The sequence below is a fragment of the Colletotrichum destructivum genome, chromosome 2 (assembly GCF_034447905.1).
Source record: "Colletotrichum destructivum chromosome 2, complete sequence".
In the NCBI taxonomy this organism is placed as follows: domain Eukaryota; kingdom Fungi; phylum Ascomycota; class Sordariomycetes; order Glomerellales; family Glomerellaceae; genus Colletotrichum; species Colletotrichum destructivum.
The window spans coordinates 1,193,855-1,221,603 of record NC_085897.1 but is presented as its reverse complement, the minus strand read 5'-3'; the positions used below and the strand labels follow the sequence as shown (position 1 = coordinate 1,221,603).

The following is a 27,749-nucleotide window of genomic DNA, read 5'->3' as shown; positions in this document are numbered from 1 at the left end:
CCATCATAGTGTTGCAATGCCCAGCCAGCATCTTACTGTATCTCACTGCAGTCCATGGACTGCAAAATGAGGCGTGTCGGCCGTCGTCGGGAGAAGACTGGTAGCCATTATGGTGTTGCAATGCCCAGCCAGCATCTTACTGTAATCTCACTGCAGCCCCAAGCACGGCAGAAAGAGACATGTCAGCCGTCGTCGGGAGAAAATTCCATTTGCCAAGGAGGAACAAACATTTCGAAAAGAGAAGGTGGGCTTCACGCGTCCTTGGCGAGCAGCAACACATGATGAGGAGGCATCAATAAACCAGCATAGTGTAAGACTTGGCCAGCCCCCCCCCCCAAGTGACGAATACCCCTCACGCCAATCTTGCAAGTTCTGCTGCTGTAAGACAGGTCAGCCAAGGCGGTTCCTCTCGGGGTCGCACAGCGCGAGGGACGTGAAGGGAACGGCAGAAAAGAATAGGCATCGGTGACTCGAAGGGTGCCATGACGGGCAACCCGCTCCCATCCCTGGGACACCAAGCCGCCAAGCTTGCACGGATTCCTCGCTTCCAACAGACCAAAACGAAATGGGGCGTCAAGGGGTCTTTTGTCCAAGTGAGGGAAGTTGATGGCTGCAAAAGAACAGAAAAACAAAAACCAGCAGCATGCGGCGTGTCCGGTTTGCTTACCGACACCAGGCCTGGCATAAGTAATACCTGTCATACTCCGTGTCCGCTCCTTGAATATCACGTTGGACAGGTCTTCCAAGACATTGTCCGCTTTCCTGTCCCATCCACGAAAAACTCACTTCAGAATGGCTCCGGCTGCCAGTTCCAACCGCAGAGACAACGGTGCGGAGGCCCTCGGGTCAAAGTACAGCACGTTAAACCAGAGTTTCTGGAACGAACGGGCGCCAGCGGTAATCCTCCCCTAACACTTCCTCCCCCCCCCCCCTTCACTCACCTCTTCCGATCGTGAGCTGATTTACCCCCGTGCTCCGTTCCACAGCATGCCACATCGCCCGAATACGCCCTCGACCGCTTCGTGTCGGAGCCCACGTACCTCAGCAGCATCGTCGAGTTCGACCGGCCCTTGCTCGGCGACGTCTCCGGACTCGACTGCGTCCACCTCCAGTGCCACATCGGAACCGACACCCTATCCCTCGCCCGGCTCGGCGCCCGTTCCGTGACAGGGCTCGACGTCTCCGACGAGAGCATCCGCCAGGCGCGCCTGCTGGCGCAGAAGGCGCTGGAGAGCGGGGGGCGGGAGCTGCGTTTCGTGCAGGCGGACGTGTACTCGGCGCTCGGCGCCTTGGGCCCGGGAAGCTACGACATGGTGTTCACTGGCATTGGGGCCCTCTGCTGGCTCCCGTCCATCTCCAGATGGGCCGAGGTGGTGTCCGGGCTCCTGAGGCCCGGCGGCCGGCTGTTCCTCCGCGAAGCTCACCCAGTGCTCTGGACCCTGGACGAGGGCGACGCCGGGGGCCTGAGCCTCAAGCACCCGTACTTTGAGAGCGCCGAGCCCGTCCTCCGCGACCATTATGACAGCTACGTGGAGACGGACGCTGACGGCGGGTTCGAGAACGTCATCACGGGCGAGTTTAACCACGGCCTGGGCGAGATCGTCCAGGCTCTGCTGGACGCCGGGATGCGGATCACGGGCCTGAAGGAGCACGACAGCCTCCCCTGGAAGCACTTGTCAGCACACATGAAGAGGCACGAGAACGGGGAATGGATCTTGACTGAGAAGCCAGAGAGGTTGCCGCACTCGTACACTTTGCAGGCCTGGAAACCTGCGTGAGTAGATAAGGGGGAGAAGGGGGGGGTGGGTAAAGGTGTGAGAGAGTGAGAGAGAGAGCAAGAGAGAGAGCAAAAGAGAGAGGGAGGCGGTATGAACTGCTGCAGTACCAACCAAGATGAACACCAGCCAAGACGACCAACGGCTTACATTTCCCCTTTCAGATACTCCCTACATGGGCTACTACACCGGTCTTGTGCAGAGGTCGTATCTCATTGGGCGGTCTGTCCCCGGGACAAAAAAAAAAGGTCAAATCTTTTCCAACCGCCTATCCGTACTTTATTTACTTTTCTCTCTCTTGGTCCCCCTCCCAAAAATGATTATAAGTCTTGACCCTTATAAAACCATACCCTACACAACTACACTCATCATTTGTTCTCGTGCATGAACAAGACCACCTTCGTTATTGATACTTGCGCGTCTCTCCGAGATGGCTATGGCCCCCGCCGCCGCTGCTCCCGCTCCGAAACGAGCTCCCGTTTTGTTCGCGTACCGCAGCTCCGTAGCCTTTATCATCATCACGGTCGCGTTTGCCGTCTTCACAGTAGGTTTGCCATGACTTCGACGTTGGCCGGCCCGAAGCTAACGGGTAATGACCACTTGTTCAGGATGTTTTCCTCTACGGCGTCATCGTCCCAGTCGTTCCTTTTGCCCTTGAATCCCGCGTTGACATCGCTGGAGGCCAAGGTGAGTCTCAAGTACCTGTTGCTACGATGATGAACCCCCCAACCCCCTACGTCTGGCGCTGTGCTGGCCGCGACTGAGATCGATCAACTTACCGCATCGCATAGTGCAGTTCTGGGTCTCGATTCTCCTCGCAGTTTATGGAGCCGCACTCCTCGTCTCCTCCCGTAAGTGTTGATAAACCCCCTTCCACCTTGAGTTCACAGCTTCAGATGCAGTGAGCTCTCCATCTTCCACGGGATAAACACTGCGTCTCATAGCGTGCTCACCAACCGCTTTCTCGCAGCAATATGGGGCTACCTCGCCGACCGCATCTCCTCCCGCCGCATGCCCATGGTCGCCGGTCTCTTGCTCCTGGGCGGAGCGACCGCACTCCTGTGCGCGGGGACCAGCATCCCCCTCCTTGTCGTCGGCCGGCTACTGCAGGGCGCGTCCGCCGCCCTGGTCTGGACGGTCGGCCTCGCCCTCATCGTCGACGCCACCAGCAGCGAGAACATGGGCAAAGCCATGGGGTGGGTGGGCATGGCCATGAGCGCGGGCATCCTCTCGTCGCCGATGCTGGGGGGTCTCGTGTACAGCGCCGGCGGCTACTACGCCGTCTTCGCCATGTGCTTCGGCCTGATCGCGGTCGATACGGCCATGAGGCTGATGGCCATCGACGTCAAGACGGCCCGGGCCTGGCTCGAAGAGGCTCCGACGCCTGCCGATGGCGGCATCGCCCTGGACGACGAGCGGCGCCATGCCGATGACGGCCAGAGTCGGACGGCCGAGCCGACGCTGCGAGGAGGTAAGGCGACGAGCCGCAGAAAACCTGCCTTCTTGACATTGCTCCGGAGCCCGCGCCTCCTCGCCGCGCTCTGGGGCACCCTCGTCCACGGCATCGTCACTACATCCTTCGACAGCACCCTGCCCCTGTTCGTCTCCGAGACGTTCGACTGGGACTCTGTCGGTGCTGGCCTGATTTTCCTGCCGCTAGTCACCCCTTCGCTACTCGGACCCCTGGTCGGCGCCGCTTGCGACCGCTGGGGTGCCAGACCGCTGTCGAGCGTCGGGTTTCTCGTCGCGACGCCCTTCCTGATCTGCCTCCGCTTCGTGGGCAGCGATGGCCTATCGCAAAAGGCCATCCTGTGCGTCCTGCTCGTCGGGGTGGGCGTCTCCATGGCCTTGGTGCTCGGCCCCCTGATGGCTGAAATCACTTGGGTCGTCGAGGACGTCATGCCCACTTCGGCACAGAGCTCCTACGCGCAGGCGTACGGGCTGTACAACATGGCCTTCTCGGGAGGCGCCCTGCTGGGGCCTATCATCGGCGGCATGATCCGTGATGCTGCTGGTTGGGGCACTGTTGGTTGGACTTTGGGCCTGGTGACGTTTGTAACATCCGTCACGCAGGTCGTCTGGATCGGTGGCCCTCTTATCAGGCACAGAACGAGCGACGAAGCCGGGACTGAGTCTTGAAATGCTAAGATACTCGGTATCAAATTTCCTTTTTTCTCATTACTTGAAATCGCTCGTAAGCATCGTGTTGCTCGAGATTTGTCTATTAATTCGCTCTTCTATGATGAGTCTTGATGCAAATATTATCGTCCGTCCTATGTTGCTCTGAAAACAAAAATAGTGGGAAAGATCCGCCTCGGTCGATTGACCAAATCATAAGAGAACCTGCGCTGGAAGCAAACCAAGTACCGACAAGTTCGTGATTCATGCGTCAGACTCGCTGGACGCCTCCGGCTGCACCCGTTCCTCCGATAGCCTCGGGTTTCTCAACGCAAAAGCAAAGCCGACCATCGGCACGCAGATACACAGTCCGGCGATGCAGAGCAGCCTCTGGACATCCTTGTAGCTATCGATGATGGCGTCTCTGATCTGTCCCCCCACGGGATAATGTTCAATGGTGGCGAACGGGGAGTTGTAGACGGCCTGCGCCAGCGTCCCATTTGGCTGGAAAGCAAGATTCTGCTTCAGGGAAGGGTAGAGCAGCTGCGTCCAGAGTGCACCCGACAGGCAGTTCCCCAAGGCGCTTCCAACGTTGAAGACGGACAGGTAGAGGCTGGTGATAACGGCAACGTGCTCGTGGTCTGCGGACGCCTGAATGGAGGCCTGCGTCGGGTAGGCGAACAAGCCGCCGGCCAAGCCCATGATGATTTGGGCGGCTACGAGACCGGACTGCGAAGCCGATGTGGCGCCCCCGGGATATAAAACGAGAAGGCCGAAAGAGGCCGTGAAAATGCAAGCGCCTGTGATGATGATGCCCTTCAGCCTGCGGGTCCGGTAGACGACAATGCCGACCATGACGCCGCTGAAAACGCCAAAAAAGGAGAAGAATGACAAGATGCGGGTCGCTGTCTCGATGGAGAAATCAAACGCTACGACGAGCACGGTATACAGGTAGTTTCCCTGGGTCGACCAGGCGAAGTTGAGCAGACTCCGTACCGCCAGGGCCGACCAGACTCCGCGGTCCTTGAGGAGGCGGAAGGGTATGAGGGGGACCTGGGCGTGCCGACGTTCCCAAAAGACGAAGGCCGGAATGCAGAGCAGGCCAAAAACAAGGGGGAAGATGATGGCGGGGGATTTCCAGTGACTCGCCGTCCCGCCAGCCAGAGTGAGGGGCGCCAAGGTGAAGGAAAAGGCGGCGACGAGGATGGCGAGGCCGACGACGTCAAGTTGATGGAACAAGTCGACGGCGGCCCTCTTGGGCTCGGGGTGGGATTCGGACTTCCGGGACTGCTGACCGAAAGAGTACAGGCTCGTGAGCAGCGGAATGGAACAGACGGGCAGGATGATGGCCCACATGCCGATGCCCCATCTCCAAGAGGTGACGCGCAGAACGGCAGAGGTGACGGTGCCGCTGATCCAGGTGTTGAAGACGAAAGGGATGGCGGGGATATAACTGAAGAAGACGCGGGAGCGCATGGAGGAGAAGTCGGCGACGAGGACCTCGAGGAGGAGGACGATGCATGTCCAGCCGATCTGGTACAGGATGGCGCCGGCGCAGAACAGCTCGACCGAGGTGGCGGTAGCCTCGAGAGCAGTGCCTAGGACGTAGAGTAGGATGGCAGCGACAACAGTCTCGAAGCGGCCGTAAATGTCTGCGATCTTGGCGGCAGTTGGCTGTGAGGCGACGGCGACGACGCTGCGCAGGACGTTGATGGTGGAATGGGACGAGTGCAGGTTCAGGCTCGAGGTGGCGTAAGGCTGGTAGGTGCCGCGGACCTGGCTGTCGAGGCCGTAGGCGTAGCCGACGAGGAAGATGCCGACAAAGAGCCAGACGCGCTCGGCGGTGGTGATGCGGCCTGCTGCGATAGGTTCGGATTGCTGTTTGACGACGCCGTGGACGTCGGAATCGCTCTGGCTCAGGGCTCGGCCGTAGGAGGTGGTGGGCTCGGGTACGAGGAGCGGCGATGTCTCACTCTCGCTGCTCGGGGCCGGGGCGCCGCCGCCGCTGTGCTGCTTTGTCCGTGGATCCGACATTATGCTCTCTGTCACTTGTCTGACCTTGCTTGGTACCACCTATGTTTTCGTATCGGCCTGCTGAGGCCCGGGAGGGTTCGTCGAAGCTTGTCTCGCGATGTCTTGGTTGACGAACGACGCGCCCATTCAAATCACTCGATTCCTGCCCAAACAGGCTCCGCCCAGCGCTGACTGACTTGCGAGCGTGGGATTCCGTGATCATTCGTGAAAAAAAGGGGAGAAATTTTTCGCTCGGCTATGCATGCGTATTGCGTCTGTACAGGGGGGATTTGTCAGTCGGCAGTGGGGGGTTTGGACAACAGCGTGAGAGTGAGATGGGAATTGCTGTGCTGGGGGGGAGAGAGAGGAGGGGGGGGGCGGCGTGTTCGTACGGGATCATGGCCAAGAAGCTCGCAGTATGGCCTTGGTTGCGGTGACTGTGAAAAGAAAGGATGTAGGAGGAAAGAAGTCTGACAGTGGGCATCGAGGCGAACCGCATCACGAAAAGGCAGCCTGGAATCTCCCTGCCCACCTGCCTATTCTTAGGCACCTCTCTGGATGATGGATGATGGATGACGGATGGATCAGGGGATTCGTTCATGCCCTGTCAGCGGGTGTCACTGTTCGCTACCCGCCTGGGTGCCTACCTCTCCTACCTAAAGTAGGTACCTAAAGTAGGCAGGTAAGGTAAGGGAAGGTGCCTTGGGCGACGGCCAACTCACCACACACCGATCCGGTCATCAGATTAGATCATCTGATAAGATGACCCACTCTTTACCGACCAATCAATGCATCCACTCCGGGATGGCCCGCCGCTGTAACCGCCCGTTTAAACCTGCCGCAAGTTGCCCTCATCCTGTTGACTGTATCCGTAATCTGTACCATCAACTGCTTCATGCATGCATCATCCCATAGCCAGAGTCTGTTGTTTACAGTCTCTTTTTTTTTGTTTTTGGAGCAACGAAGCATTCAAATTCGATCAAACAGTAACATGCGTTATGGTGTACTTTATTTTCCTACAGTGACGGCAGCCCTTAACCGTTGGCGCAGTGAGAGCCACGCGCCTAGCGCGCCATAATCGTCATCATCGACCCGCTAAATCACTCCGCATCGCATCAGCCGGCCCCTCGGATTTCCGACCCAAGTGATCAGTGCGCCCGACACGCCCGGCTTTCTCGTCCTACCCTGCGGATCGATACAAGCATCGTTTTTCGAGCTTCTATACCGCTGATGTGCAAGTCCGAGAGAGAGGACTTGTGTCCAATATGGGGGGAAATGTCCCATGGCCTTGTCGTCACTTTCTCCAACCCCAGATTGCCCACAACGGCCCGGCGAACAAGCATTAGGGGTCTTCGGATGGCACCAGCCAGTGTCAGCACATGTCTCAGTACATCCATTGATTGGAAAGCACAACGGCTCCGCCCGTTGAGCTACTACGGGGCAAGTCCATCCATGGTTCTCTTGGGTATCGCGCATGACAAATGACTTTCACAAATCAGCTTATCCACTTCGTGATGTTGCTGTTTCCTGGATCGACTCTACAAATAAAATAAAATAAAAAGGAAGAACCACTTTGAAAATAATCTAAAAAAGGCTCTATAACTTGAAACAAAGAAAGTAGCAAATGCATTACATCCAGTCGAATAGGCGAATCCACTTAGACAACCAGCACTTGCTTTCGTCTCCCTAGAAGAGCAAGACATTGCGTTTAGAAAAGGTTAGCCCCAGATCATTTAACCCTCTCGAGAACAGGGCCCAAGGCTGAACGTGGCTGAACGTGGCTCGGCGTCAACGATGGGCACTCGTCGCTTTGGCTTTCCCTCGAAACTGTTCATTATCTCGGGCTCCGACTATTGCCATCAAATTTAAACTCCTCCGATCAAAGCCAGTCGCGGGTATTGCTGATGCGACAATGACCTCGTATTACTGGGCAAGCAAATGCTTCTTTTACATATTTCAGACCTTTTGGTTGGTAACAAATCGCACAGACCTACGGGAGGGGAAGATGCGAAGGGCAAACTAATCTTTTTTCTAGATACGGTCAAGAAAGCCTGACTACATCATGAGGTGCGACTTGCAAACCCGACAGCCCAGAAAGGAGTACGTACTGCCTTCTACTCCAGTGCCCACCAACTTTTGGGGCCACGTTGGCTGGTGTGGCTGTACAAGTTTGACGTGTGTCACTGACAAGACAATAAATATCCATCCCCAGGAAGGTGTTACCAAGCAACCTTCCTGAAGGTCTGGAAGACTTTGATGGAGGACCTCTGGCTTTTGTATCAGAGGTATGTGGCACGTAGCGAAGACGTCAGCAAGAAGATTAGGCATGAGTTGGTGATTGAAGCCATCTCTAACCCTCCTTCTATGCTGCAGGCGAGAAAGGCCTCTTATGTAGATAGGTGGGGACCAATTTAATATCTTCCAGCCTTGAGGTGTCTCACTAGGGACTATGGGACCTTCAAGACACGTCGATTTCCGCCTGGCCATCACACCGTCTGTCTAAGCACTCTTTTTGGTCTAGGATACGAGACAAGAGCGGAGCTTACAACGGCAATACTCAAGTTGTCTCGCCTCATGTCTATCAGACAGACAACTCTCACCGCCACCACGATACCCGGAGTTAGTTACGGAATTGAATACGGAGAATACGGAGTTGGGTACGGAGTTGGATTCGATGTGTCTTGGACGCGAGAGCCACTTTGCCGGGCATCTCGAAAAACAGACTCGCCAGGCACACGCGCAGATTCAGCACTGCATAACGATCTGTCCTCTGATAGTTCCCCGAGACTCCGAACCTCCATAAAGATGGACAAAGGGGCAGGCAGACTTGCAAGGGGGCGTCAAGATGCCTCGAGCTATGCCGCCGTTGGGCTGGAATCGGGCTTCAAATATGTGCGGACAAAGCATCAACGGCCATAATGCCGTGCCAAATCTCAGTGAACTCCGGAGTAGTCCGCCATCCGCTGATAGCTTGGCGCGGTGCTATGTGGAGCCTGAAACCTCTAGATGACGGTCTCGAACGGCAGTGAAGATCACTTGCCAGCCATGGCAGATGCCCCCCTGGATGACCTAGTTGTACCAAGTCACGGTGGGGGGGGGGGGTTTCTTCGACAATATCGTACATTTGTGTTGATAACTGAAACACGATCAAATTTGGAATATGCATGTTGAAGTCTTTTGTTCTCATAACTTGACACGGTTACGTACTCAAGAAGCACCTGGTAGCTATGGCGGCCTCGAAACGAACGCGAATGCTGTTGGAACAACCTGAACTCACGAAAACAGTGCGTCCGGAAACTCTACAAGTCTTTCAGCATATTGCCACTTTCATTTGAGTCTCGTGTAGAAGCACTCTTTATTGTTCTGTGATTTGCTCCGTTACAATCTGTAGCGACTAGCCTATACTACGAAGCCATTTCGACATCCGTACGGAGGAAGAGCCCCGTGCTCCACTAACGGTGGCTGGTCTGTCCCACATGGCGCGTACAAGATTGGATCCAGAATTGCATATGGACATCGACGGCGCGGCGCGAACTCTATTAGAGTGAGATCCTTCGTACACCTGTACAACTTGCGCCATTGCGCTCAATCTCGCCACCGGTTGAAGTCCTCTGCCGCTCTGCCGATTGCTTGCATCCCCCCTCCCCCTGCCAACCACTGCCAATGAAGCTTAGCAACCACTTCGACATACCACGTATTTCGTAAAATTGTCCGACTCCTTGCCCGATGGTCAGTCCACCTTCCGAAACCGAATCGCTACTCCTGGTGCGTTGAAGACCGTAGTTTCCGAGGGCCCGGTCAGTAGCCATGCTGTCGTGCACATTAGTTCCGTAATGGCTCACGCTGAATCGGACACCTCGAGTTGGAGGTGATTCGGTGGACAGCTTTGAAAACTGCGTCATGCTGCTTTCTCTCTCTCTCTCTCTCTCTCTCTCTCTTTCTCTCCTTCTCTCTTTCTCTCTCTCCACATATCGCGACAGGGAATGTCCTGCGAAAATGTGCCCGGGAAGAAAGAGATTTTCTCCATGATCAAGTAATGGATTTGTTTCCTGCTCTGCCTGACGCAGAAATACCTGCCTTGGCTTAATTAATTTACGCAAGAGCCACACAGGCCACGAGGAGCGATCAACCCTGTTGACCATGCGTTCCTCCTCGGGGGTCAAGACGCGAGCGAGATCTCGATCATACTATGAACGTTGGTGATGGAATCCCAATGACTCGCAATAACCGCGTGGATACTACAAGCAACAAGTCGTCTTCTGGGCTTTCTACTGAACCTCGTGGCACAAGGTGAAGTTGGGGCGCCGAGGCTCGGGGGGATAGAAGCACTCAATATCGAGATGACGTGAAGATCCCTGCTGTCATCAACCTCCCCCCCTTTTTTCCTGATTCTAGAAGAAGCCCCATCAATCACAAAATTCGGTCATCTTTTTCGACGACCTCAGATTTGCAATCATGGAAAATCCCGGCGTCCGGAAGTCCGTTCGCCCTTACACCGCACCTTGCACATATTAACAAAACGGAATTGTACTCTATTATGTTTCCTCGTTTCAAATCTCGGCTGAATGCTACTGAGAATCCTGAAATTTGTTGTCTCCGTCCCCACTTAGACTCGGAATAGAGTTCTGACAACGGTCAAGTCCACTCATTAAACTCTATCTTCTCACGTGCCGCTTCTCTTCCTCGCTTTCCCCTCTGCAGTGGCGAACGGAGCGGCGCATGGAAGTCAATCTCTATACGGCATGGATCTCCTCTACTCCATGGCGAACACTCATGGACTCCCCCCGGGCCCCTTGCAGCTGAACCTGGCAGATGGGACTGCTGAGCCCCTTGGTGAGGACCACAGGTATATGCCGGGTCTTCACAGCTTCTCTTTTTGGCCCTGTTTCCCCCGAGAAACTTTTGGTTAGGCCATTCTCGCCCCCGTGTCACATCAAGACGACGCAGCGAGATGCAGCTGGTATGCAGGCACATTGCCGAAGCTAAGTAGTGGATGGCGCGGAGGGCAAAATCGACGAATTGGGCTGGACGGCCGAACGCCGAACGATCCGGGTCCCTGGCAGTTTTGGACCCCAAAGGCAGGCCGACCGATACTGGTATCGTACACAGACGAGAAGGGCGAGGTTCTTCGCTCCTTGGCAGGGTCCTCCGTATTGGCTGCTTCACGACCCTCCCTCGTCGGCCGGTTTTTGAGTTCTTGTGGTCGCTCGTCTACGATGTATAGAGGCTTGGCGAAACTACCATCGTAGCATCGGAGGAGACCTGCCACACTTTGATCGCAACAGACTGGCAGGTCGAAAATGGCATGGGCTTCCTGGCCTCCCGGACGCCATCCCGCGGGGCCTCGTCACTGCGCCCGTTAGGCTTCAAGGCTAACGTGATCTTCACCCCCTCCCCCCACGGACGTCGGACAGGCTATGCCGGACATCATCAGGAGAAGAGTTTTGCCACTCATTCAAGCCTATACAAGTAAAAGCAACAAGCCGGCGCCAAAACGTGGCCGGCCGTGAACCAAAATCTTCCTAGTCTCTCTTTTGACTACCTTTCGTGGAGAGTGGAACATCAGGTTCCCGGCCAGAGGAGTCGGCAGGTACGACGACATCACATCGAATAATCTCGTAATTAATATTGTGGTTTGGCCACTTCTGCAGCCATGTACAGCCGCAACCACACTCTTTCACCGCTCCCCACCGTCATACGGCACGGTCTCAAAGCCGTCGTCACCCTTTCTTTCCTCTCTCTTGTCACGTCCTTCACACTTCTCGTCTACCTCATCGGGAGGCTGACCGTCTGGTACTCGAGGACGAGCCCGAAAGGATCCCAGCCGTCCGCGCGGACTCGCGACATCGTCGGCCTCCCCCGCGAACTCGGCGTCCAGTACAACGAAAACGGAAACGGACAACCTGGACAGAAGTGCCGGCGCGTCCCGAACCAGTTCCTCGTCCTCCTGCTCAACGTTCTCCTGGCGGATACCCTACAGGCCTGCGCCTTTTTCCTCGACGTCGTTTGGCTGGTGGAGGATAGGATCACCGACAGCTCGCCGGCGTGTTGGGCGCAGGGATGGCTGATCTCGACGGGCGACCTGGCCTCGACCGCCTTCATCGCGGCCATCGCCGTCCACACCTACCTCACTCTTGTCAGGGGCGTCAAGATCTCATGCAAGGTGTTTTACGGCCTCATCTTCTTTCTGTGGTTCTTCGTAATTCTCATGTCCGTCCTCGGCGTGTTCATCACCAACAACGGCGCAGGTGTCGGAGGGTTCTATGTTCGTGACGTGACTTGGGTACGTGTTGATATCTTCCCGGGTCGACTGCCAACAAACACACCAAGCCTGGACGCGAGGTATGCTGACTTCCTGTGTGCCAGTGTTGGATCAACCCCGAGTACGACGCCATGCGGCTCTACCTGCATTACGTATGGATGCTGCTCCTCATTATCACGGGGACTGTATCCTACGTTTTGGTCTTCGTCCACGTTCACCGGGTGGACAAGGCGTTTCGCGACGCAAAGAAGGCCGCGGCGGCGGCAGCGGATGAAGCATCCTACGACGGCGTCCTCAGCCCCACGAGCTTGCCCGTGGTCATGACGCACAAGGACTCCAAGACCGAGGTGCACAAGCGCATCCTCTTCCTGCTGTACCCCCTCGTCTTTCTTCTGTGCACCGCGCCCCTCGCCCTGGGCCGTCTCCTGAGCAGCGGCGGCGTCAAGCTGTCGCCGGAGTATCTCATCTTCGCCGGCGCCATGATCACCTCCAACGGGTGGCTTGACGTGCTCATTTTCTCCACCACCCGAAGCGGCATCTTGTTCGACGCGCCCGTCGACGAGGAGAACCTAGGGCTCGACACCTTCAGCTTCACCCCGATGGGCCACCAGTACGGCCACAGGGTATGGATTCAGGGGGGGCTGCCGAAAGAGTCATCCCCGAACCTCGGACGGCAGGGGATCTTCCGGAAGCCCTCGTGCCGCACAAGACACGTCGCCGAGGCCAGCCACGACCGCAGCGAGAGCCAGACGTCGCTGCAAGACCGGGACGTGTCCGGGTTCAAGGGAATACAGATGGAAACGGTCACGCGGATCTTTGTCGAGGAGGTTGACGCGGACGGCCGGCCGGGTAGCAGAAAGTACCAGCACACTCGCAAACTGGGTTCGATGCCTTCAGAGGAGACCTTTGGCGAGCGTGCTGAGCAGAGCATTGACTCCTACAGATGAAAGGCCAAATGGGAGTTGTCTTTTGGTCTCTCTCAGTCGGTGCAGCTGCGACTTCAGTTACGTGTCCGACCCGGCGTGACTCACACTAGTTACCGCGACGACTTTGTGGCGTAATGGCTGAGGTTATATCTTTGGATAAATCGGCGTCGGTGAGGACTTTCAGTTCTTGACCTTTGTGCAATTCACCCCCCTCCCCATCATCCCCGGATTAAGCGCCATCAGCTTCATTGCATCTCTCGCAAGATCTTTTTTTGGATCCTTCGCCATGTTTGTCAGCGCACCGGGCCCAGACGCCAACAGAAACCACGTACCGTCCGGCCCTTTCCGTCAGATAAGAGCACATTTCGACGAGCAAACAATCACGGTCTATCAGGCATACAACACGACCATCGCGACAGCAGCCGCGGAGGTTCAGAGGCTCGACGCGTCGCCGAGCTTCAAGCTCACCCGGATGACGTGGATCAAACCGAGCTGGGCGTGGATGCTCTACCGCGCCGGATATTCGTACAAGGACCCCGGACAGGCGCGCATCCTGGCGCTCAAGATGACGCACGAGGACTTCATTGCCCTGCTTCGGAAGGGGGCGCTGGCTCACCACGGAGCCGGGGACATGGATCGCGGCCGTGTGAGGGTTCAATGGGATCCCGAACGAGACGTGCGCCTGGACAAGCTCCAGCATCGCAGCATACAGATCGGCATACCTGCAGAAATCTGTCGGAACTGGGTTGCGAGAGGAATCGTCGGCATCGAAGATGTCACGGCCCGCGCCAGGGAGCTGAAGAGAGTTTTGGATGAGCAGCCGGACGTGAGCGACGGCGAACTGATCAGTCTGGGGCTGCTGCCAGTCGAGAGGGAGTATGTTGTGCCGGAGGACGTGGAAGATATTCTTGAGATGAGGGGATCTAGGGGCACGGGTGACGAGGGAGGTCTGTAAGCTGATGATTCTAGCAAATGCACTATTCTCTTTGTAATTTGTTCATACGAATTCCTTGACAGTGACTTTCAGCACCCGGACGAGGAGGTACCTATCTCTCACAGGGACTTACAAAATGATGAGAGATGTATTCGGCCCGGTTCCAGAAACCGTCGCCGTCGAGGGGCAGCATGTCATACCATTTGAATATTGCCACAGGATTCACCATGGCACGTCATGAAGTCGGGCCAATCTTGGCATGATCCATCCTGAGAGGAGACACTGTCAGCCCAATTGCCAGGAGGACACTAAAAACAAAACGATGGATGCTCTGCATGGCTGGCGATAAAGGGGTCAAGTCGAGTGAGACCCTTTTCCTAGTCCCGACGTATGTCCGATCACGATCAGGGGGACCCAGGAGTTCTCCGGCCTTGTCGCCGGGGAAAGTGGGGCCGGGCAATCGGAGTTTAGGAACGGATAACTCCGCCCCCCTTCCGGCATGTCTGAGACAGAGGGCAAAAGCTGCGGCGCAAACCTTCGCACACCTCGTGGCTGCACTGTGTAGATAAACATACAAAACCAGAGAGAACTGCTGCGCGGGGTGGTGGTGTACATCGTATTGAGTTGCCGACACCCCTCATAGAGAGCATTCGGACTTGGGCGCGCCTGGCAAACCTTGTCCGGTCCGGCGGTCCATTGTCGAGCAATGGCCGGAATGCCTCAGTTTATTGAAACAGAATATTAACTCCGAGGTGGTGCGATGGGCCAGTCATTATGTCGATATACTGTACAGGCATAGGTCAATCTTTGTTGCACACCAGCTGCGCGGCACTTGCGCGCGTGTGCATCTTCTAGACCGGCACGGCTGGCCTTGTCACACACAGCACGAGCTGTGCACATCCGTCGGATGCGTTCCCGTGTTAGCCCTCCGCCCCCCCTCCCCAAGTTACAGTATCACTTCCCGTTTTAGCAAGTGCCGATCTGGTTTGTGGGCCATGTCAGCCAGGTGCAGCTCTTGGCGGGATCGGGTTGGACTGTTAATTTGGACCGCAGAGTATTCTGGAATTTCAGTCTCTTGTTTCCCGCCGCGACAGTCCAGGCTTTCTAGCCGGTGATTGATGGAGGAGGGAGCCCTTGATCGATTGCCCAGTCGGCGGTGTGGTGTTCCATATGTTCTCTAGCCATAGGTCAAGCGTGGAATCCAAGTACATCACGGTGTGTCGATCACCGGCCACGGAGACAAGGAAGTTTTTGTAGCGTGGACTTACGGGAATGGCATAAGCTAGAGCAAACACCGACATCGACCTGCAGGCAGGTGTGCAACCCGTGAGTCAGTGAGAACGCCATTGGCCTTAACTCCGTGTCGTGCTTCAGACTTTTTGACGCAAACGCAAAGCTGGAAGCGGGATCGCCATGCACGCTAAGGGCTAAGGGGAAGAAGCGGTTGAGAATTTCGCCCAGAACCCCGGTCCCACCCATCCATCCCCCCCCCAAAGGAATTTGGATTCCGCTCGCTGCTATGGAGTACTTACACAACTAGCTAGCTAGCCAGCCAGCCAGCCAGCCAGGCTAAACACGAGAAGCTTGGCCCTGTCGAGATTAATAATGCCACCTTGTCTGAGATGCGGATGCACATGCGAGTCCCAGTTAGCTCCCCAATGATGTTGGGCATCATGTCATCATCGGCAGCCGGCGTGAGACTATGCTCTCAAGATAAGGGCTTTCCCTCCGACGGGATCATGTCCGGGTCTTTTTGCGTTGGTCAGACATGTCTGCCACGGAGGGGAGGATGACCTTTCGTCATTTACTAATCCAACCCCACACGGTCGAAATCGAACAGAGCTTCCCCCCATTTTTTGTGCAAACACCCTTCAAAAAAGAGTCTTTGGGTTCTTGCGTGTGGGTGGCTCTTCTCGGATTACCAAGCCTGCTTGCTCCACGGCGTGTAATGCCTACCGGGGGAGGGGGGGCCGGGTACACTACCATAGCAGAGTAGGTAATGTGAGCAACGTTAACGGCGTGTAAGCCCGAGTGGAGCCAACTCAACTTAGTCTTGGGTCCTGGATGAGTGTGACTTGACATAAAGATGCAGTGCCCTCGAACATGAGTCTTTTTGCATCTTTACCATGTCCCTTTAGACTTTGTGAGAAGCCAAGGCCCATTCCCGATTTCCTCGACGACGCTGCGTCCTGCCGGGAGTGTTGAGTTACCTACGCGGCACTCATTTTATCTTTCTTCCTTTTGAACGCACTGTGCCGCCTTGCTCCGGTGTGTTTTTCTCTTTTTTAACTTCCAAACGGGACACCAAACCCGACCCGACGGAGCTGCCATCCCAACGATATCCTTGTCAATTCCCTTTTGAGACTTTTTTGGGGCGGGAGGAAAAAAAACAACAACAGCGCCATGGCCGAAGGAACGAGGCCGGAATCGGACGGGCGCTGGGGCGAGAATGCGGCTGGCGACATCTCAGTCAACGCCGCGCTTGAGGAGTTCCACGACCTGGAGAAGGAACTCAGCACGATTCAGCACCGTCACTCCGCCGCATACCACCAAAAGACGAAACAAACCCAGGGCGATGGCCACGGCGATGGCCACGGCGATGCCGGCGGCGAGAGCGATTCCACCATCGCGCCCAGCCTGTCCGGCGAGAACTCGTTCGACCTCCCCGACTTTCTCAGGAGGGGCATCATGGACATGCGCACGCCGAGCGGAGGCCCGACAAAACGGCTCGGGGTGTCGTTCAAGAACTTGACGGTCAAGGGCGTCGAGTCGTCGACAAAGCAGGTCGTCACGTTCCCCCGGGACCTGGCGAACACGTTCGGGCCGGACCTGTACCATTTCATCGCGGGCATCTTCCCGAAACTCAGGCTCCGCAAGGAGCCCACGGTCGACCTCATCAGGAACATGACGGGGACGGTACGGCATGGCGAGATCATGCTGGTGCTGGGCCGGCCGGGCTCCGGGTGCTCGACCTTCCTCAAGGCTATCGCCAACCACCGGGAGGAGTACGCCCAGGTCGACGGCGAGGTGTACTACGGCGTCATCCCGGCAGAGGACCAGCTGCAGCGGTTCCGCGGCGAGGTCGTTTACTGCGAGGAGGACGACCGCCACTTCCCCTCTCTCACGGTCTGGCAGACGCTGTGGTTCGCGCTCAAGACCAAGACCCGCAAGAGAGAGCAATGGACGATCCCGCCCATTCTCGATTCGCTCCTACAGATGTTTGGCATCGAACACACCAAGAACACACTGGTTGGAGACGAACATACCCGAGGTGAGCCGGCTTCACCTCCCCCCCTTTTGCCCCCCCCCGGCAGAGAGTCGTGTAATGTGTTGGTCCATGAAAAAATGGCAGAGCTGACCTGTTTGCCCAAGGTGTCTCCGGAGGCGAACGGAAACGTGTGAGCCTGGCAGAGACGCTGGCCACACGAGCATCGGTGGTCTGCTGGGACAACTCGACGCGGGGCCTCGATGCCAGCACCGCCCTGAGCTTCGCCAAGTCGCTCCGTGTCTACACCGACGTCAGCGGGCGCACCACCCTCGTCACGCTGTACCAGGCGGGAGAGTCGATATACGAGCTGATGGACAAGGTGCTCGTGATAGACGACGGCCGGATGCTGTTCCAAGGACCGGCCGGCGAGGCCAAGAAGTACTTTGAGGACCTGGGCTACCTGTGCCCTCCGAGACAGTGAGTGAAATCCGCCATTGTGGTTTTTGTTTTTCCCTCTCCTTTTTTTTCTTCTTCTTTTTTTGGTGGTGGAGGTCTTTTTATTATGATAACAGACCGGTCTAACAAGAATTCTTTTCCCCCGTGAATAGAACAACGGCCGACTTCCTGACGTCCATCGCCGACAAGAACGCCCGGCACTTCCAGCCCGGCCGAGAGGAGACGGCACCCAAGACGCCCGAAGAGCTCGAGCGGGCTTTCCGCGAGAGCGAGCACTACCGGCGCGTGGCCGAGGACGTCGAAGACTACGAAAGGGGAAGCAGGTCGGCGAATAACGACAAGCACCGCATGTTCGAGGCGACGGTGAAGGATTGTAAGTAGAAGTTTTTCCTCCCATCACCCCCCTTTACCCTTCTTCCTCCCTTCCGGCCAGCCAACTAACCGTACTTTTGTACCGTATCCTGATGCTGATATATCCCCCTTCCGTAGCCAAGAGCAAGACGGTCATTGGCGACTCCGTCTACACCGTCTCGTTCGCGAAGCAGGTCGCCGCCTGCACCAAGCGCCAGGCCTGGCTCCTCTGGGGCGACCGGAGCTCCTTCTACACCAAGCTCGTCATCATCGTCGCCAACAGCCTCATCGTCTCGTCGCTCTTCTACGGGGCCGGCCAGGGCACGTCCTCCGCCTTCGCGCGCGGCGGCATCGTCTTCTTCTCCATCGCCTTCATCGGCTGGCTCCAGTTCGCCGAGCTGCTGCCCGCCATCGCCGGGCGCACGACCATCGAGCGCCAGCGCGTCTTCGCCTTCTACCGGCCCTCCGCCGTCGTCATCGCGAGGGTGCTGCTGGACTTCCCCCTGATCCTCGTCATGACGGTGCTCTTCTGCGTCCCCGTCTACTTCCTGGCGCAGTTCGACGTCGACGCCGCCAAGTTCTGGATCTACACGCTCATTGTTTACACGGTGACCTTCTGCCTCACCACCATGTACCGCATGTTCGCGTCGCTGTCCTCGACAGTCGATGACGCCGTACGCTTCGTAGGTGTCGGTAAGTTTTATGTCCATCCCGCGTCTGAACTGCAACGCATGCATCTTCTCTCCGCGCAAAAGAAAAACGGGTTGCTGATGTTTCGTTTTTCTTTTCTTTTTGGGATTCAGTTCTGAACATTATGTTCATCTTGACGGGATACGTGATCCCGAAGCCCGCCCTTCTCAACGACTCCATATGGTTCGGCTGGATCTACTTTATCAACCCGGTAGCCTACGGCTTCGAGGCGCTCCAGGCGAACGAGTTCTTTGGGCGGCAGATGCAGTGCAGTGAATCTCAGCTGGTGCCGCGGGGGCCCGGCTCAGATCCCAACTACCAAGGCTGCTCCCTCCCTGGATCAATGCTCGGCAGCACGACGGTCAGCGGGCCGGATTATCTCGAGGCCTCTTTCCAGTAGTAAGTCCTTCGAGCTGTCTTCTCCCTCCCCCTTATCTGACCCGGCAATGCTAACCCACTCCCCCCTTAGCTCGAGGGCGAACCTGTGGCGCAACTTTGGCATCATCATCGCCTTCACCGTCTTCTACCTGGGCGTCACCGTCCTGGCCGTGGAGACGGTCAAGTTCAAGGGCACGGGGGCCCAGTCCCTGATATTCGCCAAGGGCAGGGCGGCCAAGGCGGACGAGGAACAGCGCGAGAAGGACGGCGCCCGCGCGGCCGAGGAGGCCTTCGAGCCCATCGGCGACGGCCAGAGCGTCTTCACGTTCAAGGACATCCACTACACGGTCCCATACGGCGACGGCGAGCGGCGGCTGCTCGACGGCGTCTGCGGCTTCGCCAAGCCGGGCAAGATGATCGCGCTCATGGGCAGCTCCGGCGCCGGCAAGACGACGCTGCTCAACACCATCGCCCAGCGGCAAAAGGTCGGCGTCGTGTCCGGCGAGATGCTGGTCAACGGCGCCGCCCTGGGTCCGGAGTTCCAGCGCGGCACCGGCTTCTGCGAGCAGCGGGACATCCACGAGGGCACTGCGACCATCCGGGAGGCCCTCGAGTTCTCGGCGCTGCTGCGGCAGGAGAGGGCGGTCCCGCGCGCCGACAAGATCGCCTACGTCGACCGCATCGTCCACCTGCTCGAGCTGGGCGACCTGCAGCATGCCATCATCTCCTCTCTGACCGTTGAGCAGAGGAAACGAGTGACCATCGGAGTGGAACTCGGTAAGTCTCTAACCTAACCCAACCCCTCTCTCTCTCTCTTTCTACTGCCCCTTGATGCTCTCTACTACCCCTGATGCCATCATGCGTTCGCCGACGACTAACAACATCGCAACACCGTCCCAGCCGCCAAGCCGAGTCTTCTCCTCTTCCTGGACGAGCCGACGAGCGGCCTCGACAGCCAGTCCGCCTTCTCCATCGTCCGGTTCCTCCGCAAGCTGTGCGACGCCGGCCAGGCCATCATCTGCACCATCCACCAGCCCTCGTCCGACCTCATCGAGCAGTTCGACATGATCCTCGCCCTCAACCGCGGCGGCAGGACCTTCTACTTCGGGCCCGTCGGCCCCAACGGCTCCGTCGTCGTCGACTACTTCGCCCGGAGGGGGTTCCCCTGCCCGCCGAGCCGCAACGTGGCCGAGTTCATCCTCGAGACGGCCTCGACGCCGTCCGTGAGGGACGGGGAGCGCGTCGACTGGAACGACGAGTGGCGCAGGTCCGACGAGCAAGGGGCCATCGTCGCCGAGATCGACCGCATCACGGCCGAGAGGCGGCCGCCCGCCGCCACCGACGCGGCGCAGACCGAGTTCGCGGCGTCCACGGCGTACCAGTGTCTGCTGCTCACCAAGCGCATGTTCGTCCAGCACTGGAGGGAGCCGCAGTACCTGTACAGCAGGGTCTTTGTCCACACTATCATGGGCATCTTTAACGGATTCGTGAGTATCGCCGCCTCTTGAGCCCTGCAAAGGGGAGCAACCGAAAGCTGACTACTCGGGCCCGGTAGACGTTCTGGATGCTCGGCAACGACATTGCAAGCATGCAGAACCGCATGTTCAGCGCCATTATCCTCATCTTGTAAGTGTGGCCGGCCGGAGCCATCAGACTTCTGTTCCGTTCGCGAGACTCCTCTTTTTACTCGGCTGACACGCGTCTGTCAACAGCTTCATCCCGCCCACCGTGGTCAACTCGGTCGTGCTCAAGTTCTTTCAGAACCGGGAGCTCTGGGAAGACCGCGAGCTGCCGAGCCGCACGTACGGATGGGTCGCTTTCTGCACCGCCAACGTCGTCTGCGAGATCCCCATGGCCGTCGTATCGGCCACCATCTACTGGCTCCTGTGGTACTTCCCCGTGGGCTACCCGACGACCGCCTCCGTCTCGGGCTACACCTACCTGATGGTGCTCGTCTGGTCCTTTTTCCAGTCGAGCTGGGGCCAGTGGATCTCAGCTTTCGGCCCGTCATACTCGACCATATCCAACGTAAGTAAACACACTTTGGCGTGCTTTGACAAAACCGCGTAAAGCCTCCCCTCCAACTGACACAACATCACCGGCCCCAAACAGATCCTCCCCTTCTTCTTCGTCATGGTCGCCATCTTCAACGGCATCCTCGTGCCGTACGACTCGATGCCAGTGTTCTGGTCCCAGTGGATGTACTTCATCAACCCGACGACCTGGTTCGCGCGCGGCGTCCTCTCGGCGGTCCTCCCGCCCGCCGCAGTGCAGTGCGCCGCCGCCGAGTTCGCGCGCTTCGACCCGCCGCCCGGTTCGACCTGCGGCCAGTACGCCGGCCGCTTCGTCGACGAGGTGGCCGCGACGGGGTACCTCGAGGACCCAAACGCGACGTCCAACTGCGGCTACTGCCCGTACAACGACGGCGGCGAGTACATGCGCACGCTCAACGTGTACGCCACCGACAAGTGGCCCTCGTTCGGCATCCTGGTGGCCTTTGCCATCGCCAACTGGGCCCTGGTGTACTTTTTCATTTATACCGTCCGCATCAGGGGGTGGACGTTTGGCATTTCCTCGGTCTGGAAGCAGTGTGCCAGGTTGCTGGGCCGGTTCCGGGGGCAGGGCAAACAGGCCGAGAGCGAAGACGTGTAAAGCACTGCAAGACTGTGTTTGTCTGCCGTATAGGCAGGAAAATAGAAGGTGTCAATGAATTCCCTCTCCTCGCCGGTTGCTGGGAGGAAAGCATTGGTACGAGTAGATATAGAAGGAGGAAATACCCACCAAATGAAGAGGTCACTTGCAAAGACGTGAAGCATCCTTCTCTGAGTTTCCTCCAGCCCCGCGTGACGAAAATGAATGGCTAGATTTGACTTTAATCGCCGCTCAACAGATGTTTGCGCATGATCTGCTGCACGTCGAGTTGTCTGGGAAGCCCTCTTGGTTCCGTGGTGTCTTTGGGTTTGATATTCGGAATTTATACGGGTTTGTTGAGACGATTTCCTTAGCTGTACACCTTCAAACTTGGTGACGTCAAGTCGACCGACGAGTGTATCGTCTGCTCTCATCTTAGGCCTGCTTAAGGGACGCATGAAGTCTACCCTTGTTTTAAGAAGAGGAGAGGAGAAAGTTGTTTCTCCCCATATCAGATAGCCCTGGAGGCTTAAGGTCTTATTGAACTCGCCTTTGAATTTGTTTGGCCTTTAGTCATTTGAAGACAACGTAAGTAAACCAGAAAGTTTAACGCTGTGTAAGTGTTGCATTATGAAATAGAACTTAAGAACCCTAAAATATCTGGTATTTACTTCCAATCCTTCGTTGTGTCATCATCACCAAAGAAACATGGAGAGTTGTTGGGTGTTCGTGACTTGTTCGTGAACTTGCTACCTGAGCTACAAATTTTTCTTCAAATCATGCTCCTGGATTTTGGTCACAGTGTCAGTCAACCTGAAATACATAGTATGAAAGAAAGACCGTGTTATCGGTTATGGATTGCAAACCAAAAGTAGACTTACAGGCTTGTGGCTTGTCTCGTAATCGACGTGAACAAATGCCCTCTCGACGCCAGGCAGCTTCTCAATCTTGATCTGCAGCGCCTCGGCTACATCGTGGGCAATCTCCAGTCGTTCGTGGCGGTCCATGACAATGTCAATCTCGACGATGTACCGAGGACCGCTGTGATAGGCCCGAACGGTGTCGATTTGCTTGACGTCGGGAGAATGGGTCATGGCTATACCCACAATCAGTTCCGGCCAGGCACTTTCGGACCAGATTAAAAAATTAAAAAAAAGGCTCACCAATGTAAGTGATGAGCTGCAAGAACTCAGGCTCGGCGGAGACGCCGATCAGCAGCTGGAACTCCTCATAAGCAGTCCTCAGCCAGAGACCAGCGATAAGGAATGACAGGATGATGGCGCCCATCGGGTCGATCCACCACCTGATCTTGCTTCCAGCCGAGAAGGTGAAGATACCAAAGCCGTTGATGAAGAGATCGTTTCGGTGGTCGCGCCACAGGATCTCAACCTGCGAGTAGATGTGCTTGATCGACCAGCCTGCGCTGGTGTCAGTACACAGGTCTCCACCAGCGGTGCATCACATTCACGAAGAGCGGAACTCACAGTACAGCCAAAGACAGAATTTGGTGCCGAAAGCGATGGCAACAGCAATCACGGACGCGAAATGGAATTCATTCGTCTCACTGTCGGACCCGGCCGCGAGGTCCCTGGCAGACATGACGATCAACACCAACGAGACAGAAAACATGACAAAGGAGAAGACGATGTTGCCGGCGGTAGAGATGCGGGCCCTACCCGAGGGGTAGCGGCGGGTGTCGACCTTCTTGACGGCGCGGTGGGAGAGCATGAGCATGATGCCGGACACAGGGTCGAAGACGGAGTCGGCCATGGTGGTGAAGAGCGACAGGGAGCCCGAAGCGGAGGCGGCGTAGAGCTGCAGAGCGGCAAGAATGACGTTGGCGGCCAGGCTGCCCTTGACGGCGATCTGGTACTTGAGGTTGTTGTCGCCTTGTGTCTCCTTGGCCTCGCGCTCGTGGTCGTCGACGCTCTTGAGCAGGGAGCGGATCTTGTCATTCTGCGAGCGGTAGAAGTCCTGCAGCCTGGCCTCCTTGGCACCGCCGCGGGTGAAGCTGTGGTGAATGCGCTTGCGGGCCGAGTTGGACTGGGGCCTCGAGGTCAGCAGACCGATGTCGGCGTCTGACTTGATGTGCGTGCCCAGGTTGTAGGGATCGTTGATCTCGGAGTAGAAGGAGCGGGATTCCGGGTCGGGCGCTCCGGGGAGGGGAGACGAGTCCGGCACTGGCACCGGCGCCGTGCTCGACGCGCGGTTTGTGGTTGTTGTGGTGGACATTGCGTTAGGATTAGAGGTGAATCATGGGGGAGGTATGATAGTATGTTATGTCGAGCTGGGGATGGAAGACCAGGCGGGATGAGAATAGAATATCAAGTGCAAGTAAGTACAAGAAGTGCGCTTGTTCACCGATCTGACTGACGGTGATGGAAAGTTGAGACGAGCAAGGCTAAGGAAAGGGAAACTCCAGTCGGGGGGCAGGGACGGGTGGCGCGGCTAAAGCTGCGTTTTATCGAAAAGAGGAGGCGCGGTGGGTCCAGGAAAATGGGAAAAACAAGCGAGCAAATGACGGAATGGCAGGATGATCCGGCCGCTAACTGACCAGTCAGTACGTACCTAACCGCCACCCCACCACGTGTCCCATCCCCCGAGCCTAACGGGCAGGAGGCAGAAACAAGCTCCGGCGGCATTGCTTCAGTGGAGCAGCGAAGAAGGAAATGATGACAAACATGGCAATTTTGTCTGCTGTCATACCCCCCCAAGGACCCCTGTTTTCGACCGGGATTAGCTCCCCTAAGAGCTCTGGACCGGATAGGTACCAACCCTTGTTCGTACCCCAAAGAGCGCCAAATTCCCCCCTCTCACCTCAAAACTCACATAGTCGTGTGATGATTTCACTTGAGTCGGTTGATCTTGGCATTTTTTTGGTATGCTGTAAATTGTTCGATTGGAGCTGGAGCAAGTATCCAGCCTGCCGTCCATGTGTCAAATTCCGCAAACCAAATCCCGCAGACGCCGGGCCAGTCCCGTTGAGCAAAGAACCGTTTCCTCATGCATTCGTGTGCAGTCATGCCGATATACACCACCCCCCCCCTCCCCCTCCCCCTACACCTCCCCTGTTGATCCATGACTCCAAAAAGAAGGAGAAATAAAACACACAAAGGAAAGACGAAAGTAAAAAACCGCGCAAGATTCTCACAGAGATGAACCACGCATTCCCCCTCCCCCCCTCTCTGAGCCCGTTTTGAATCAAAATGGGGCACCCTCCTCGTGGGTAGACCCGTTGACTCGCGGGCCGTTGGCTCTCGACGAGATGGCGAGTTGCCGCTTGAACATGGGCGCCAGCGCTCTGATGACGGGCTTGACGTCTGGTGCCTCCGGCAGGGACGAGATGCTCATCTTGCGGACCGCGGCCACGACCTGGCTCGTGTCGCTCGAACCGGACGCCCGCTTGCCCTGCAGCGGTGCCGCCGACTTGACATCCTTCCCCTGACGGACGGGCCCTGCCGGTCTCGCGGGCGTGATGAGGGTCTCGTCCATCAGGGACTGCCACCGGACGAGGTAGACTCCCGGGCCGGCCATGCTCGCCGAGCCGCCCTCGAGGATGGTCTGCATGCGAGCGAGCGAGAGCTCGTCCAGCTCCCGCAGGTAGGCGGCGTGGGCGTCGATGATGGGCACGAGCGACACCCTGGTCTTTTCGGGGACCTGGCCAAAGAGGCCGCCCAGCCGGTCCTCGATGCTCTCGCCCCCCTTGGCGGTCTTGTTGAACGCCACGAGCGCGTCCTTGGCCCACGCCCGGAACTGGTCCATGACCTCCGGGCAGTTCTTGCCGACGGCGTGCAGCCACTTGTAGAGCAGCTGCTTGTTGTTCTTGCACAGCTGCACAAAGTCCTCGACGGTCGGCATGGACTCGGCGTCGTCCTTGGACCTGCCGCCGCCCTTCTTCGGCTTGCTCGTGGCGATGAGCTGGTCGATGAACGTCTGAGCGTCCCGGAGGTGGTCCGACAGGTCGACCTTGTTGTGGACGGCGCGGATGATGGGGTCGAACCCGGCGACGGCCTCGCGCACAGCCTGTGTGAGCAGGTCGGGGCTCTGCTTGCAGAGGATGCTGATGATCTCTTCCCGGTCCCGCATGCCGAGGAGGGCCGCGTAAAACTCCAGGCACATTGCGTGTTCGTCCTCGCTCATGTCCGACAGCAGGACCGGGTTGGCCGTCTCGAGCATGACGGCGATGATGGACCTGTCCTGGCTCTGGCTCTTGGCCCTGATTGCTTCGCGGTCGTCGTGGGATGACTCGGTGTGCGCGCGGATGGCGTCGAGGGCTCCCTTGCTCGGCCGGTTCTTGGCTTTGGATATCCTGTCGACGGTCTTTTTGAACTCGGCGCAGTCCCAGCCGAGAATGACGGAAATGATTCTGGTGTGATCGTCAGCTGCTGGGCCATCTGTGGGCCACACAAGTAGGCAGAGAGAGAACGAAAAAGAGAGATAAAGCAAGAGAGGTAGACTGCCTACCTCTGCATAAGGTTCATTCCGTCGGCGGCATCCTTTGTGATTCCGAACCAGTTCGACACGGAGCCGACGCTGAGCTTGGCGAGGAAGATCTTCATCATGCCGGCAATCATGGTCGCGGCGTTGCCGACCTTGAGGGTCTGACGGACCATGTTGTAGGGCACCATCTTGTGGACCTGCTCCATGAGCTTGACGAGGTATTGCCCTTCGGGGGAGATGACCAGGACTTGGTGGGCAAGACTCGCCAAGCTGAGCGGCGGCGGCGTGCGGTGTTAGCCTCGGTTTCTCCTTGCTACATGAGGCGCCCATCGCTGGGCAGATGTATCGACTTACTGGAGGATGATGTACTCGTTGGCGGCGCGCGTCATGGGCGAATGCGACTCAAAGTCGTCCGTCTGGGCCAGATGGTCGAGCAGGTCGTCGCAGAGGTCGCCGTAGACGAGGTCGTGCATGGCGTCGTCCCAGGCCTGGGCCAAGTCCCTGGCGCTCTCAAGGCTGTACGTCGCCGGGCGCGTCGCCGGGTCGCTGTAGGGGGCGCCGCCGATCATGCCGCGGGCGACGGTCTCGATGACGGTGGAGGAGGCGGTGGCCAGGGTCTTTCTAATACCCAGGGCGCCTTTGTCGTAGCTCTCGGACAGGTCGGCCTCGGCGAAGTTTCTCAGGATGCCCTGGACCTGGACGTTCCAGAACTCGGGCGCCAGCGTGGAGACGCCCGGCAGCTTCAGGACGAACCTGGTGAAGAGGGATTGCAGCAGGGGCGCCGAGGACTCGGGGGCGTAGGTGACTCCGTTGCTGGCAGCGGCACGGGAGGAGGTCTGGGTCTGGGTCTGAGCCTGGGTTTGGGCGAAGGGGTAGCCATAGTTGGAGACGGTCTCTGGCTTCTTGAAATCTTCTATTTCGTGATATGTCTCGAAGTGGGTGAGGATGTTGAAGAGCGCCTTGGTCTGTTCAGCATCGAGTGCTGGCGTCTGTGGGCTGGCCATGATGGCTGTTTAAGCGTGTGTGTCGCCTCTGGCCATCAATCACCAAAAGGGGGATGAGTGTTCGCAGTCTTGGCAGTGAAGCCAAGAGGATCAGTTGCCCGTTGGTCAAGTCGAGTGTGATTCAGTAGTTGACGTTCCCATTCCTTGGTGAGGTGACGCTGGTTACAATGTTGGTGGATGTTGTTGTGAAAGGCGTCAAGCAAGGTATGAGAAGATGTGAAGTTTAGGTGAGGCTGAGGAAAGGAATCTGTATGGGAAAAAGACTGCTGTGCTGTGAACCTCTTCAAACTAGCCGGCGGTGTCCGGCAAAACTGGGGGCTAATTGATGATGAGTGACGTCACGGCAGAGGCTCTTGTTGATGTATGAGTTGTGTTCCTTCTATAGAAATCAAAATAAAGAAAATCAATGAGTCAAGTGAGCGTCTTCAAATCAAGTCAAAAGTAAAAAGATCTAAAAAAAAATGTTGGCTTTTAGGAGGTTCTGACAGGGAAAACTTGGCCACTTAATAGTACTCCCACTTGACAGCGACAGTGAGTGACACAGTGACAAACCAAAAATAGAG

The 27,749-nt window shown here is 57.2% G+C and overlaps 8 protein-coding genes across 8 annotated transcripts; 5 read left to right on the top strand and 3 right to left on the bottom strand.

Annotated features, from left to right (window-relative positions):
- Window positions 1-792: 792 nt before the first annotated feature.
- On the top strand, window positions 793-1,778 carry CDEST_02570 (Putative methyltransferase type 11, S-adenosyl-L-methionine-dependent methyltransferase superfamily; the record flags this gene model as incomplete). Its single annotated transcript, XM_062918729.1, has 2 exons — window positions 793-897; window positions 987-1,778. The coding sequence occupies 2 exons, from the start codon at window positions 793-795 to the stop codon at window positions 1,776-1,778; spliced, it is 897 nt and encodes a 298-aa protein (XP_062774780.1).
- Window positions 1,779-2,101: 323 nt separating this feature from the next.
- CDEST_02569 (Putative major facilitator superfamily, MFS transporter superfamily) lies at window positions 2,102-3,914 on the top strand (the record flags this gene model as incomplete). Its single annotated transcript, XM_062918728.1, has 4 exons — window positions 2,102-2,319; window positions 2,384-2,462; window positions 2,567-2,626; window positions 2,746-3,914. Exons 1-4 carry the CDS (start codon window positions 2,206-2,208, stop codon window positions 3,912-3,914), a joined length of 1,422 nt encoding a protein of 473 aa, XP_062774779.1. The 5' UTR covers window positions 2,102-2,205.
- Window positions 3,915-3,929: 15 nt separating this feature from the next.
- Window positions 3,930-6,585, bottom strand: CDEST_02568 (Putative major facilitator superfamily, MFS transporter superfamily). The gene is made up of 2 exons (XM_062918727.1): window positions 6,299-6,585; window positions 3,930-6,181 (listed from the first exon to the last, which is right to left on the bottom strand). The coding sequence occupies exon 2, from the start codon at window positions 5,925-5,927 to the stop codon at window positions 4,158-4,160; it is 1,770 nt and encodes a 589-aa protein (XP_062774778.1). The 5' UTR covers window positions 5,928-6,181; window positions 6,299-6,585; the 3' UTR covers window positions 3,930-4,157.
- A 4,763-nt stretch (window positions 6,586-11,348) lies between these two features.
- CDEST_02567 (uncharacterized protein) lies at window positions 11,349-13,236 on the top strand. The gene is made up of 2 exons (XM_062918726.1): window positions 11,349-12,189; window positions 12,273-13,236. The coding sequence occupies exons 1-2, from the start codon at window positions 11,560-11,562 to the stop codon at window positions 13,113-13,115; spliced, it is 1,473 nt and encodes a 490-aa protein (XP_062774777.1). The 5' UTR covers window positions 11,349-11,559; the 3' UTR covers window positions 13,116-13,236.
- A 1-nt stretch (window position 13,237) lies between these two features.
- CDEST_02566 (uncharacterized protein) lies at window positions 13,238-14,130 on the top strand. The gene has a single exon (XM_062918725.1). The coding sequence runs from the start codon at window positions 13,381-13,383 to the stop codon at window positions 14,047-14,049; it is 669 nt and encodes a 222-aa protein (XP_062774776.1). The 5' UTR covers window positions 13,238-13,380; the 3' UTR covers window positions 14,050-14,130.
- Window positions 14,131-16,179: 2,049 nt separating this feature from the next.
- Window positions 16,180-21,956, top strand: CDEST_02565 (Putative AAA+ ATPase domain, CDR ABC transporter, ABC-2 type transporter, transmembrane). The gene is made up of 10 exons (XM_062918724.1): window positions 16,180-17,299; window positions 17,401-17,713; window positions 17,845-18,065; window positions 18,182-18,736; window positions 18,847-19,132; window positions 19,203-19,888; window positions 20,012-20,598; window positions 20,667-20,737; window positions 20,824-21,139; window positions 21,224-21,956. The coding sequence occupies exons 1-10, from the start codon at window positions 16,432-16,434 to the stop codon at window positions 21,761-21,763; spliced, it is 4,443 nt and encodes a 1,480-aa protein (XP_062774775.1). The 5' UTR covers window positions 16,180-16,431; the 3' UTR covers window positions 21,764-21,956.
- A 340-nt stretch (window positions 21,957-22,296) lies between these two features.
- On the bottom strand, window positions 22,297-24,153 carry CDEST_02564 (Putative cation efflux protein). Its single transcript, XM_062918723.1, has 4 exons — window positions 23,227-24,153; window positions 22,906-23,160; window positions 22,624-22,838; window positions 22,297-22,527 (listed from the first exon to the last, which is right to left on the bottom strand). Exons 1-4 carry the CDS (start codon window positions 23,972-23,974, stop codon window positions 22,501-22,503), a joined length of 1,245 nt encoding a protein of 414 aa, XP_062774774.1. The 5' UTR covers window positions 23,975-24,153; the 3' UTR covers window positions 22,297-22,500.
- A 697-nt stretch (window positions 24,154-24,850) lies between these two features.
- On the bottom strand, window positions 24,851-27,449 carry CDEST_02563 (uncharacterized protein). The gene is made up of 3 exons (XM_062918722.1): window positions 26,537-27,449; window positions 26,207-26,452; window positions 24,851-26,108 (listed from the first exon to the last, which is right to left on the bottom strand). The coding sequence occupies exons 1-3, from the start codon at window positions 27,184-27,186 to the stop codon at window positions 24,944-24,946; spliced, it is 2,061 nt and encodes a 686-aa protein (XP_062774773.1). The 5' UTR covers window positions 27,187-27,449; the 3' UTR covers window positions 24,851-24,943.
- Between the last annotated feature and the right edge of the window lie 300 nt (window positions 27,450-27,749).

Coding starts and splice junctions, on each gene's coding strand:
- CDEST_02568 (XM_062918727.1), bottom strand. CDS start 5,927: ATGTCGGATCCACGGACAAAGCAGCACAGCGGCGGCGGCGCCCCGGCC.
- CDEST_02567 (XM_062918726.1), top strand. CDS start 11,560: ATGTACAGCCGCAACCACACTCTTTCACCGCTCCCCACCGTCATACGG. Junction 12,190..12,272: donor ATGTTCGTGACGTGACTTGG/GTACGTGTTGAT, acceptor CCTGTGTGCCAG/TGTTGGATCAACCCCGAGTA.
- CDEST_02566 (XM_062918725.1), top strand. CDS start 13,381: ATGTTTGTCAGCGCACCGGGCCCAGACGCCAACAGAAACCACGTACCG.
- CDEST_02565 (XM_062918724.1), top strand. CDS start 16,432: ATGGCCGAAGGAACGAGGCCGGAATCGGACGGGCGCTGGGGCGAGAAT. Junction 19,889..20,011: donor GACCATCGGAGTGGAACTCG/GTAAGTCTCTAA, acceptor ACACCGTCCCAG/CCGCCAAGCCGAGTCTTCTC. Junction 20,599..20,666: donor TGGGCATCTTTAACGGATTC/GTGAGTATCGCC, acceptor CGGGCCCGGTAG/ACGTTCTGGATGCTCGGCAA.
- CDEST_02564 (XM_062918723.1), bottom strand. CDS start 23,974: ATGTCCACCACAACAACCACAAACCGCGCGTCGAGCACGGCGCCGGTG. Junction 22,839..22,905: donor GCAGCTCATCACTTACATTG/GTGAGCCTTTTT, acceptor TTGTGGGTATAG/CCATGACCCATTCTCCCGAC. Junction 22,528..22,623: donor ACGAGACAAGCCACAAGCCT/GTAAGTCTACTT, acceptor ACCAAAATCCAG/GAGCATGATTTGAAGAAAAA.
- CDEST_02563 (XM_062918722.1), bottom strand. CDS start 27,186: ATGGCCAGCCCACAGACGCCAGCACTCGATGCTGAACAGACCAAGGCG. Junction 26,453..26,536: donor AACGAGTACATCATCCTCCA/GTAAGTCGATAC, acceptor GCCGCCGCTCAG/CTTGGCGAGTCTTGCCCACC. Junction 26,109..26,206: donor GGAATGAACCTTATGCAGAG/GTAGGCAGTCTA, acceptor CGATCACACCAG/AATCATTTCCGTCATTCTCG.